This window comes from Setaria viridis, chromosome 2, assembly GCF_005286985.2.
Source record: "Setaria viridis chromosome 2, Setaria_viridis_v4.0, whole genome shotgun sequence".
Taxonomy (NCBI): Eukaryota; Viridiplantae; Streptophyta; class Magnoliopsida; order Poales; family Poaceae; genus Setaria; species Setaria viridis.
The window spans coordinates 42,114,253-42,126,572 of NC_048264.2; the positions used below are offsets into that span (position 1 = coordinate 42,114,253).

At 52.4% G+C, this 12,320-nt stretch overlaps 2 protein-coding genes across 2 annotated transcripts; both read right to left on the bottom strand.

Annotated features, from left to right (window-relative positions):
* Positions 1 to 861: 861 nt before the first annotated feature.
* Positions 862 to 1,710, bottom strand: LOC117844439 (uncharacterized). The gene has a single exon (XM_034725144.2). The coding sequence runs from the start codon at positions 1,441 to 1,443 to the stop codon at positions 970 to 972; it is 474 nt and encodes a 157-aa protein (XP_034581035.2). The 5' UTR covers positions 1,444 to 1,710; the 3' UTR covers positions 862 to 969.
* A 2,151-nt stretch (positions 1,711 to 3,861) lies between these two features.
* On the bottom strand, positions 3,862 to 7,950 carry LOC117845240 (probable protein phosphatase 2C 64). Its single transcript, XM_034726206.2, has 5 exons — positions 7,442 to 7,950; positions 7,028 to 7,297; positions 6,772 to 6,892; positions 6,457 to 6,680; positions 3,862 to 4,779 (listed from the first exon to the last, which is right to left on the bottom strand). Exons 1-5 carry the CDS (start codon positions 7,664 to 7,666, stop codon positions 4,327 to 4,329), a joined length of 1,293 nt encoding a protein of 430 aa, XP_034582097.1. The 5' UTR covers positions 7,667 to 7,950; the 3' UTR covers positions 3,862 to 4,326.
* Positions 7,951 to 12,320: the final 4,370 nt, after the last annotated feature.

Here is a 12,320-nt window from a genome sequence, read left to right on the forward strand (position 1 = left end):
CGAGCGTCGGGCCGGAGGGGGTGGTCCGGAGGCGGTCGTAGAGGACGGGGTGCGCGTTCGGGAGGGAGCGCAGCGTGGCCTGCACCGCCGCTGCCGATTGGGCCGCGCCGCCGCAAGAGAGGCGGAACGCGAGCAGCGTGGTGCCGGTGCCGCTTGGCACGGCGCAACACTAGCTGTACTCTGTGCTGTTCGGCGCGCGGGTGCACCACTCGAGCTCGGCGCCCTTGGCCTTGGCAGCGTGCTTCCGCCCGGAGGCGCGCGTGGGCGCGGCGGCGGACGACAAGGAGCTCAGTGCCATTTTCATGATGTTGCAGCCATGATTTGGGGATTTTTTTAATCGACTTTGAGATGTTGCAACATGATTTTTTTTTATGTTTCAACAATGACTTTTGTGATGTTTCACCTGCGATCTGTGATGTTGCATCTGCGATTTGATTGGGATGAGATGTTTCATGCATCGGTAGTTTGATGTTGAATGGTTCATTTTTCATGATATTTTGGTAGGTTACTTGGATGTTGCACACATTTTTTATGATGTTGCAATAGTTAGTTTGGGATGTTGCATTTTTTCCAATGCAAGATTGATTATCGCACGTAACATGATACAGATGTTGCAGCGGGTTTTTTTCCATCATCAACGAATCACTAAGAAGGTTTTTTACACGTTCTTTGGTGTTGCAAATGTTAGTTTTCGATATTACAAATGTTAATTTTCTATGTTGCAGACGTTATTTTTTGATGTTGCAACGGACTATCGGAGCGTCCGTTGGATTTGACTCTATCGGGACATCCGGGCGCTAGCGACTTCGAAAATACATAGCAAAAACCCCAGATGAGGCGTATAATAAGTGAACTGAAGGATGCACAAGCAGATTAGCAGTTTCGCTAAATTTGAATTGATGTACAGATCAAAGAATTTTTCTTTTCCGTAATGACGAATAAAAAAAGAATTCGATCGCGAGGATCGATCTACAACGGCCGCGGCCGCGGCGAGGCAGGGGACGGCGAGGAGAGCGACGACGCGTTGCGCAGCCGGCTGGGCGCGGGACGGAAGCTCCACCTCCTCATCAGGACCGGCGCGCCCCGGCCGCGGCCGCGCGCGGCGGGCGGCGCGAGCGCCCGCCGCACCAGCTCCCGGTTCCCCTTCCCCGTCGGCACGCGCGCCGCCGGCCTGCCGGTGCCCCTGCAGCTCCTCTGCCGCCCCGGCGCCGCGGCCGCCGCCGCCGCCTGCCGCGCGCCGGCGCCCCACCATTTGCACTCCGCTCGCCCCGAGTGCGGCGCCGCGCCGCCCGCAGGACCCGCGGGCCTCGGCGTCGCCGGCCGTGGTCCTGCCGCGCCGGGCACCAGCCTGACGGGCCGCGCCAGCCCACCGCACGCCACGCTGACGTGCTGAAGCCGCCGCTCTCCTCCGGTCGCCGCCGACGGCGCTCGTGAAATCATCATTGCTGCCCAGGCAAAGCTCGACGCGCAGACCTCCCCGGGCGGTGCTGTGCAGCCCCTGTCCTCTTCAGTTCTTCTCCTAGTCGCCGTCTCCTCTTATATGCCAGCCACGCACGCGCTCGTCGCGTTCGTGCCCGCGCGAGGTGGAACCGAAGCCGCGGGGGGGCAAGCTTTACAGCTCGCGCGCGTGCCCGACGACCCGATCGTGTTGTTGACCACACCAGGCACCAGCCGAGCCTGGCCGATCGGTCGCATTTCCCGGATTCTCCTGCTGACTGACCCTTTCGCGGGCCTGGGCGCCTGGCCTCGGCGACCGGGTGTGGCCGCGAGCGCGGGGTGTCGCGATCGGCGATCGCGCACGGCGCGGCGCCTTTTCAGATTTGACCATTCCTTGGTGTCTTCGGCATGTCATCGGTTCAGGAATTGACCAATCTTTTTGAGGTCCTGGTCATGCACTGGCTGGGTGTGTGCGCGGAAGATTACTCCGTGGTTTCGACCGTGCAGGTAACAGAGCATACTACGTCCTCGAACTTGGTAAAAAAAAGCAGCTTTCAAGTTTCAATTCTGTGACAGCACCACGAAAGCCGGTCGAAGATATTTTGTTGCACTTCCAGCTCCAACGCGCAAGTGCGCAGCTGCAATGCCTGCAAAGCGAAAGCATATCTTTCTGAAAATCACTGACGCAGGTCCACAGAAGAAAGAAGGCATGAAAACGAAGTTACTGACACCGTTGCCCGCGTGGAGGCTTTAACTTTACGTTTGATCTTTGAGGCTTTAGTTCCCCTTTTTTCCCATTTTAGCACTATGCAAAAAGAAGATTTCCCATCACATCAAACTTGCGATACATGTATGGAGTACTAAATGTAGACGAAATCAAAACTAATTGCACAGTTTTGTTATACTTTGCGAGACGAATCTTTTAAGCCTAATTAGTCAAAGTTTGGATAATAATTAACAAATACAAACGAAATGCTACAGTTACGCATTTATGGTAAAATGCAAACTTTGCCACTCCCAGTTTGGAAACTAAACAAAATATCAATTCAACCGCGAGAATTCTACCAGAATCGCGCGGAGATCCGTCCGTCACTTTCTACTCGTCGAGCGCGACCCGCGCGGCGCTGGCTCAAATAGTCCCTGTTCTGCTGTTCACACCTCCATGACCATGATCCCGACCCGGAGGCCGGAGCACGTAAAAACTCCTCTCTCCGACTCTCCTGGACGGGGTACGAACAGCGGCGCGCGTGCTGTAGATCGCACTGGTGACTGATGCCACCATGTCGTGAGACTGAGGTCAGCGACAGATTGGATGCGAGATCCACATCACGCGACGGGGTACACGTCGGTACTGGACATCTGCTGCCGGTGCCCCGGGGCCGCCGGTCCTGGGTTCAGTCATCAATCATCATGGAAGCGTCTCGTCTGTCCCGTCCTCAGCGCACTAATCGCACCGTGCACGTACACCCTTCAACTGTTTACTGCATTTCATTGTGGCCGTGTCTTCTCCTACAGCAGAGGCTGCAGGCAAAAACAGAGCCTCCCACAGACAGCAGGCATAAACAGAGCCGCAGCCTGCAGCCGCCTCGCCGAAAACAGAGGGAAGAACTTGCAGATTCACGTCCGAGTTCTGAACAGGAACACTCCACCCTGGGCCGGAAAACTTAACTCACCATACGTGCAGGAGCTGAGCTGGGGCTGTAAGAGAGTGTCGCGTACGTAACAGGTTCGAACTTTCCTTGTCCATCGTCGCTGTTTCGTTCTGCTACATCTACATGTATCAGCTACCATCACACCAGTGCAATCTACAGCTCGTACAGTGCCCACACACCCCAACAGTCCATCTTGATCTCAGAAATGGGGCTATGGAATCGACAAATCAGGTACGACCGATTAGACCCGTGAGCCTCGCACAGGTAGATGTACCGCCCTACAGCACAATTCGGCAGGTTACATTCACATCGGCTCATCGCAGACAAGATGCATCATGCAAGGCGTGTGCGGTACGGATACCAACAAAGGGCAAAAATGGCAATGAAGGGGATGTTTGTTTCCTATAACCCTAATCACATCGGATGTTTGATACTAATTAGAACGTTAATTGCAAAACTAATTGCACAGATGAAGGCTAATTCGTGAGATGAATCTATTAAACCTAATTAATCTATGATTTGATAATGTGATGCTACAGTAACCATTTGCTAATAATAGATTAATTAGGTTTAATATATTCATCTTACGAATTAGTTCATGACTTTTGCAATTAATTTTATAATTAGCTTATATTTAATTCTTCTGATTAGCTATCGAATATTCGATGCGATAAACGTTAAACTTTAGCGAGATAAAGCCGGGGCGTCGTGGACGCGGCAGGAGGATAGGAGATGGTGGATCGGCAAAGGCGACACAGCGCACCGCGCCCTGTCAACAAAAGCCCAGACAGGCACATCTCTCTACAAAGCCCAGTGCCGGTAGGGGAGAATTTACAGGTCACCCGACAGCGTCATCATCCCAGATGACTGTCGACTAGCATGCGCTTCGAGGCCACTGTGCCCAGGAGCACCAGCTGTGAGCTGTTCGTTTTAACACAACAAAATTGCACGCTCTGAGCAAAGGTTCCCTTGTTGCTCGACCTTTCAGGTATCCTTGCACACCTGAAAGTCAGATAAACACACAAGGAGCAACCTTTGTCTCTGGAAATGTGCAATTTTGTTGTGCCAAAAAGTCACACAGCTCGGGCACTGATCACAGTGGCTCAAACGCTTGCCGTGCACCGGAGGAAATCACAAGACCATGTTTCGTTTCTACCTTTTCTCTCAAACAACTGGCAACTAAACTAAATTCAAACAGAAGAAAATAAGTTAATTGACAACAAAGAAACGCAGCTCCTCAGCCAATTGCCTTCTCCTCGGAGAACCTGGGAAGCTGGACGAGCGAGTTCACCCGCGTCACGCCGTCAAGGCCCGACCAATTCTGATCGTGGGCTGCGCCGGCGACCACTGCGTCCACTGCCCCAGCAAGCACCTTCTCATGGGCGCTCCCAGCAACTGTCCTGACCGTGAAATTCCGGGTCAGCGCTGGCTCCTGCTCAGCTTCGTTCGGGTCTGCGACTGAACCCTCGTCGAGGCTCATGTTATCCATGGAGGCCGTGGAGTCACGCTCGTGGTCCATTTTGCCATCCAAATATAGGCAAACCACCGCGCAGTCGTCGATCTTTGATGTTGGGTACTTGGTTTTCCATTCACGAGTGGCTGCCTCGACTAGGGATTTTGCGGCCTTTGATCGACTTGGGGATGAGGACACTATGTCCACAGCCTCCTGGTTGCTAAGGACATCCCACACCTGCATGATTTGCATTAGCGTTAGATTTCCTGAAGTATGACTGCGCCAAGTGGTGCGTCATGTATAACTTCGCTGAGTATATACAACTATAAAGAGACATGGGAAATGGGCCGAACAAGAGAAGGCGGAAGGACAAATAGAATGATTCAAAATCGCATCCGTAAGCAGACCAATGAAAACACTCTTGATGATTCCGCACGAATGCTCTTTAATTCTTTTTTTTTATAAAAAAGGAAATTAGATGCCAAAAGGGGACAGAGTGGCATGCTTTGTGAATCGTAATAAGAAACAGCAGCAAAAGGCAAAAGCAATTACACAGAAAGTGACTGAAAAATCGACCCAACTAGTCATCCATTAAAAGAAAATTTCAAGTGATAGAGAAGTCCATTACATAGGGTAAAATAAACTATGCTTCTTCACCAACTACAATCATTTCAACAAAGGGATCCAAGTTCAACCATGACAAAATCTCACTTTTGATAGTATACATTGTTTAAACTAATGCACCATGGGCGCACTAATGAAAAGGGCAATCAAGCGAGGGTGTATGAACCCAAAGGAGAATTTGGAACGAGTAAGATACCGGTAAGTGATAATCAGTTTCCTCATTGGCATAACTGACAACAAAATGAAGACTGATGTCCATATAATACACATCATGACCTCAATGCAGGGAATAAATTCGATAAATCATCACTGTAGTAAATTCTGGGGCAGACACCATATCACATGGAGAGATATGGAGTACTACTACTTTATTAAAACAAGTGGTATGGTCAAATATTTCACTAGTTTTGATTGGTCGCTGTACTTCATAACAGTGACATAGCAACCTGTGATAAATAAATAAGAGCAATGCTAGATGCCCAGATCATTCCAGGAAAGCTCAAACAATTCATACATCTGGCTGGACCTTAAAGAAAAGTTATCGATCTTTCAATGAGGTCAGTCCACATGGAAATCCACATCATTCAGATGCACAGGTCATCAATGAGGAAGTAAGTTAAGAATGAGGAATTTCGAATTTTATCTTTATCTAATCCAATGAAGAGAGTCCTTGATAATTTTAATTATCTTTTTTAGGCAAAATTTTAAATTTTATCTATTGCGGTTAACAGTCCCTACACTACCCACTCGATGCTGGAAGGTGCAATCTCTTCTCAACACAATGACTAAACCAATTGGTCATGTCAAGTTGAATATGGATAAGATTTAACAGCTGAAGGACAGCAGATAACAACAGGTGGTGACGATGCAGTGGAGAAGGGTGTTAAGCTGGCTAATCATTATATATGCAGCAGACAGGAAAGGAACCAATGGCGGATATTATTATTCTTGCACCTGCCATGATGACAGTTTATCAACCGACCCCTAAAGCTAAAACATTTTGAAGTCAAAAGACTAGATCACTCGTAGGTATGATCACGAATCCTCTTTTAGTTTCAATGGAATGCACGGGACATCCTGGACCAAAGGCCCACCATGTGCTGCTATTTAGATCACGAATGCGAAAGTGCCACAGATTGACATTACACTGCAACTAATCATGTTCTGAGGAAAAAGATTATGGCAAGATCTTGTTGGATCAGAGATATTCTCAAATGCATATATTTGCAAGCACAAAAATCCAAAAACAAAACAGAACACTAAATTGGAGTGCTTGGTAGAGGAAATTACCCCATCTGATGCAAGGATGACGAACTGATCCTTCTCACTAAGTGACCAGTGGAAGAACTCTGGCACCGAGATGACACCGTAATCCTTGAGGCAGAAGTCCCCAAATGCGCGGGCCATTGCCAGGCCCGGTGCATCGTCAAACGGCAGCCAGACCCGCGGCACCTCCGGCTCATCCTGCAGCGCGAACACTCTGCCCCTGCACTTCTTGATCCGCTCTGCCTCACCTGAATCACAAGTAGAGCCATTAACACAGGAACACATAAACACCACCTCATCAATAAAGCTGATTTAATGGCAGAGAATATGGTGGCGTACTGGGAACATCAGGTTTGAGGTCAACGGTGAGCTGCACGGCCACCATACCGCCGCCGGCGGCGTCCCTTGAGCCTAGAACGGCACGCGAGTCGCCAATGTTGGCCATGTAGAGATCCGAGCCCTGCGTGCGGAAACCGCTCGTGAGTTGCACGGCTGAACGGATATACATCCAACAGAATCTGATTTGACATTTATGTCTGCGAGGAAAGGATGAATCGATGGACAAGAGCCTCATGCCAAGTCCAGTGGCACGTACGAGCTTGAGGACGGTGACGCCGGTGCTGCCGCTGCAGAAGCAGTCGAGGGTGGCGTGGGAGCGGAGGTCCTTGTCCATGGCCTTGTAGGCGCGCGCGAAGGCCTTCCTCCACGCGGCGGCGGGCATGTCCAGCCCGGCCTTGGACGCGCGCACCGCGGACATGAGCCTCAGCGGCAGCGCGTCGCGGACCCTGCGCGCCACCAGGTGGCCGTGCGGACCGTGCCCGTCGAACACCCCGCACAGCACGACATCGTCCTCCCCGCCGAACCCCTGCAACGGCGACAGGTCCACCATAATTATTACCACGCCACCCGCGGCGGATCAAATCGACGACGAGAACCCGACCGACCGCTCGCTTTGGGAGAGACAGGAGAGATAAAAGGACAGAGATTGGCGAGAGATTTGGTGGCTTACATCCCAGACGAGCATGGCGTCCTGGTTGATCCCCTTGCGCCCCTGCTGCGTGAACACGGCGGCGGTGCGGCTGCGGCCGTCGTTGGAGAAGATCCGGCCGGGGACCGAGCCGAGCTGCTCCTCCCGCGGCGCCTTCCACCTCCTCCCGCGGCGCCTCCCGTCCTCCCCTCCCGCGCCCGCCGCCGTCACCGCCGTCGTGCCCCCGCTCACCACGCAGTTACCCATCGATCACGCCTCCCGATCTCCTCCTCCTCAAATGCCGTGCTCGCCCGGCAGAGTAAGCGCCGAACAGAAACACCCGCGCGGAGACCAACGACGCCGGTTGCCGCCGCCGCCGCGTGCAAGGATTCCCTCCCGGAGTGGTCAGGTGTGGAAGTGGGAGAGGAGAGGAATCGCAGATCAGCAGCAGCGCCAAACGCAACGTGAAAAGTCAAGGCGGGTCCCTGGATGCGGAGGAGGAGGTGAGAACGGAGGAGGAGGAGAGAGAGGCGAGCGAGTTATTTATTACGGGCGCGGGCGGGGTGGGGGCAGCGGCACGGCAGCGACGCACGCACGCAGAGGCAGAGGGCAGTGAGGCAGACAGCTCCGGGTCACGGAGAAGAGGCCGGGGGCTCTCGGGGACGGCGTGGGCTGTGGGACGGGCGCCGGCAGGCGAGGCCGCGAGGGGCTCAGCGCCCGACGCGCTGCCCGTGCCACGGCGTTGCTTGTCGATGGTTCGTTGGCGCCGCTGGAACCGTGACTCTCAGATTGATTATTTGTGCGGTTGGCTAGGAGTGACTTGTTTACTGAGGCCGCAGGGCGTGTACGGGCTGCCGGGTCGCGCACTGCGAGGAATAATCAAGCGGCGAGCAGCGGCGACCGCTGACCGGGTCGCCGGGGAGCGGACGTGGCGGCAGCGGTCAGAGCGGGGAGGAGCCCAACGGACGAATTACGCATATCCAAGTCTTGTTACTGGGTTTGAAGTTTGGAATGGAAGCGAGGTACTCTTTTCCTAGGGACATTTAAAAAAAAGGATTTTTCACAAATGATAGTCTTATTTATTATTGATGTTGCATAGATAATGAGGAGTCACTGAGGCAAATATTGGAGGGCTAAGATCAGTCTTAGTGCACAGTTTCATTGTACTGTTACGAAGACTGGTAACTGGTTAACTGTGCATATTGAGTGTTATAGGGATGAAACTCACCTTGCTCTCTCCTCATAAAGACCTTGCCAAGTCAGCAAAATTACTGATGTGGTATGGAATTTAATGTTCATGAAACTCTTATGAAACTCTAACCGAGACTGGCCTGATGAGAAAAAGCTGCTTTGCATGTTTTTGTTGGTCATTGTGTTAATGTGAAATACCCCTATGATAATAGAGGGAGTAACTAAAATTCATTTTTGACACCGTGACTCTTTTTGTTTGTCTAATTTTAAACGTCGACGATTCTAATGACATCTATGTTTAGCATGTCAACTGTATACTGCTTGATTTTCATCCAAGACGTCCTTTGGTCGTTTTCAAGCGACACGATGGTGATTTATCCTTTATGACTTTTTTTTCCTATCCTAGGGCTAGTTTGGTCGGACTCCTACCAGCTCCAGCTCCACCTGACACCGTACTGTAGCAACACTATGCATGGGAGCCATTTTTCTTTCTCCTCTCCCTCTCTCTCACAAACCAGCAGGGAGCCGGAGGAGGCTCCAGCTCCTGCTCCTGGGGCCTCTTGCACTACATTGCAGGAGCTGGAGTCCAAGGAGTCCGACCAAACTGATCCTTAACCTAAGATAGCAAAACAAAGCACAAGAGCTGGAGTCCAAGGAGCCCGGCCAAACTGATCCTTAACCTAAAATAGCAAAACAAAGCCCACGATGTTGTCACTTGAAAACATAAAATGGTTGAGGTATCAAAAATTGGATGGAATTGTAGTTTAAGGTCAAGATTAGATAAACAAAAGAATTGAGAGGTTAAATGGACCTTTTCCTTTAAAACAACCTTGTTGAGAATGTAAATGTAAATATCACAACTCCTATTTTTCAGGCAACTATTGTGCCTTCGAGAGTATGATCAGGAACTGTTCCTGTCAGTCTTGGAAAGGGGGACGTACCAATTGACTAGAGATATACTTAGGACGTACTCAGTGTTAATGGCACAAGCGGTACATGCGCACTCTGAAATATGAACACTCAGGGTTAAATGTCTGCCGATGTGATGATGGGGGGATGAGCTTTATCTTCGAGAAGGAAATTACTCTGAACTGAGTTTTGGGAGGCAGATAGATCGGTCGAGGAGGACTGTGATTTAGCGAGTGATGGATATGATAGGAGATCAGACCTAGTGACGAGGAGACCAGCAGGCTAAGAATGACCTGTTCGATCGGCATGTAGAACCACCGAAAAGAGATTGCGAAGGAACAAAGTAGGAGATCCGTAGGATCACAATTGGAGCGACGAGATATGTTGATTGAATCCCACTGACTGTCAGATATCTTGCACCCAATCTAAAGGAAGTCACCTACCGTTAACCTTTAGACCCAGAACTCAACTTTTGACATCAATTCTCACTCTCACGTCTTTCTCAAACCTTATCCCTCTCTTAGCTTTGCATGATCAGAGCCACATCAGGTTCAGTAAAAACTGAAATTCCTATCCCTTTGCAGAAATTTTTACCTGATTTGCTGCCCGAAGTTATTTTATTGAGCTTGATCCTCTGGCGCGGCGCAAAAGAAAGGCCGGTAGCGCCGTAGCCTTTTTCTGAATGAACAAAGTAAGTAGCGTATCTGAATCCAAAAGAAGATTCTACTTCTATACTCTATACAATACTCCAAGCGGGCGAAGGAGCCTTGTACTTCAAGATCTTCAGAAAATCTCTGCAAATCAACGAACCAAGCCCAGGCGGCCCAGTTGATGAAAAGGCTCCTTCAAGCATCGTTCCGGAGCGTCATCGCGTGCGCACGCATGGAGACCGCTCGCTCGTCTCCGGCCGGCTTTCTGCGCGCGGCCGCCGGCGCCAGCGACCTGCGCGTATCTTTCCGCATTCGTACCGGCGCGCTTTATGGTTGGGGATCCCAATCCACCTGCCCATTGAATCCGATCCCGAGCCGATGCTTTTGCTTCGAGTTCCGGCGGGGCCTAGCGGCTGGGGATCCCATGATCACGCCCACTTGCCGCAGCATCGTCGCCTGATGAATGCCCAACTACCCCCACCCCCGCCCGGCCGTGGACCATGCGCGTGCGTGGGTCGGACGGATCCATCATTAGCGAAGGGGGGCGCGCACGGGCGGCGATTGATCAGGTCACTCATTGCCCCACTAACGCTAAGCGCGGCGCGGCGCCGGGAACGGCCTGTAGCATCGAGTTGACGCGACGGCTGGGGCCTTCGTGGGGTGGTGGAGCTGCCCTCTCCAGCCTGCTCGATCGCGCGCGGTTGATGACGCCGTGCGGATGGCAGCCACGCTGGTTTTTTGTTGGATAGGCTTGCAGTGCAGGTCGGTGTCGTCGAGTCCGACACGTTACGTGAATCGTGAGGGACATGGTTGGCAGTCAACTATTCTAAGCCTAATTCTTTGGTTCGTGGCTACCTCTAGCTGTCACGTTGCGTATTTGCGGCGGCGTATCGAGCAAGAAGAGCAGCAAGCAGCTCTTTTGTAGCAGAAGTTTGGGTCCCAAGGTGTTCCGCACAAAAAGTAAGAAAAGGAAAGAAAGATCTAATAATGGACGTTGGAAAGCCCAAGTTTGCATGTAGACCACAGCCCAGCTTTTCTTGGACGGGCCAATAACAAACAGCCCGGGAGCATCAAATTGGACCCTTTTGTAACGTGTCTGGACTTACGTACCAGGCCGAAACTTCCCCCAGCAGGCCAGCAGTCCACACCTAGAATTCTATTGTGACCCAATACAGAGTTACAGGTTGGGCCCAACATGGGCTGGATTACAATTCGTTCTCATCATTCATTCCGTCTCCATTCCTGGATTTTCCTGCTGCGGCACGAGCTGTTAGTTACTAGTAAACTCCTAGCGGTAACTCGTACGCGACACGTATCGCACGTTAATGGCGAATCCCGGCGCCTCTCGCGATCTCGCCCCGTCGTAACAAATACCATTAACCCCCGGAGCATGATCGGCCGCTTTCGCTCTCACCTCCCAATCCCGCCCCGCGCGGGCCCCACCCCTGCCGCCTCGGTACGACCCCGACGGCAGTACGGTCACATCACCGGCACGGCGCATTCCAGCGACCGACGCCGAGCCAGCCACAACCGCAACCGCATGCATTCCCCCCACTCCTTTTTCCCTCGTGAAATCCTCCTTCACCCCCTTTTGTCGCCCTTGTGCGGTGAGGAATCATAGTTTTGGTTTTCACTGTTCCGCTGACGAGGAGAGGGCAGAGGGGGATGGTAAGTAGCGGCGGCATCAACCGGGGGCGATCGACAGCTACCGGGCAGCGGCAGGCAGGCGACCGGGCCGTTGCACTCTGCTTTCCCCTCGCGGCCGCTGCCCGAGATGGCAAGCCCGGCCCCACACCCCGGACACCGGCCGGATCGATCGCTGGTGGCTGCAAACCTAGCTAGTTTCGATCCGCCTGCCCCTGAATGGCAACGGCGCAGATGGCTGGCGCGAGATTGGCCGTGTATTATCCCCTGTCAATCGGGGTCAGACAACTATTAGTGCGTGATTAGCCATCGCTTTTGCGTTTTCGCTCAGCGGATGGAACGCCCGAGCCAGCCGCCCGCCGTGCTTATCGGCGGTTTTGACTCTTGGGATCAGCACCGGGCTGGGGGCGAGAGCTCGCACGCCCACAGAATCGCAGGCGCGTCGTGGGACCGCTGTGGTAGCAGCAGGTAGCGAGGACGGGACGACAAAGGCGTCGAAGCCCCTGGAAAGGAAACCTTTTGGCCGC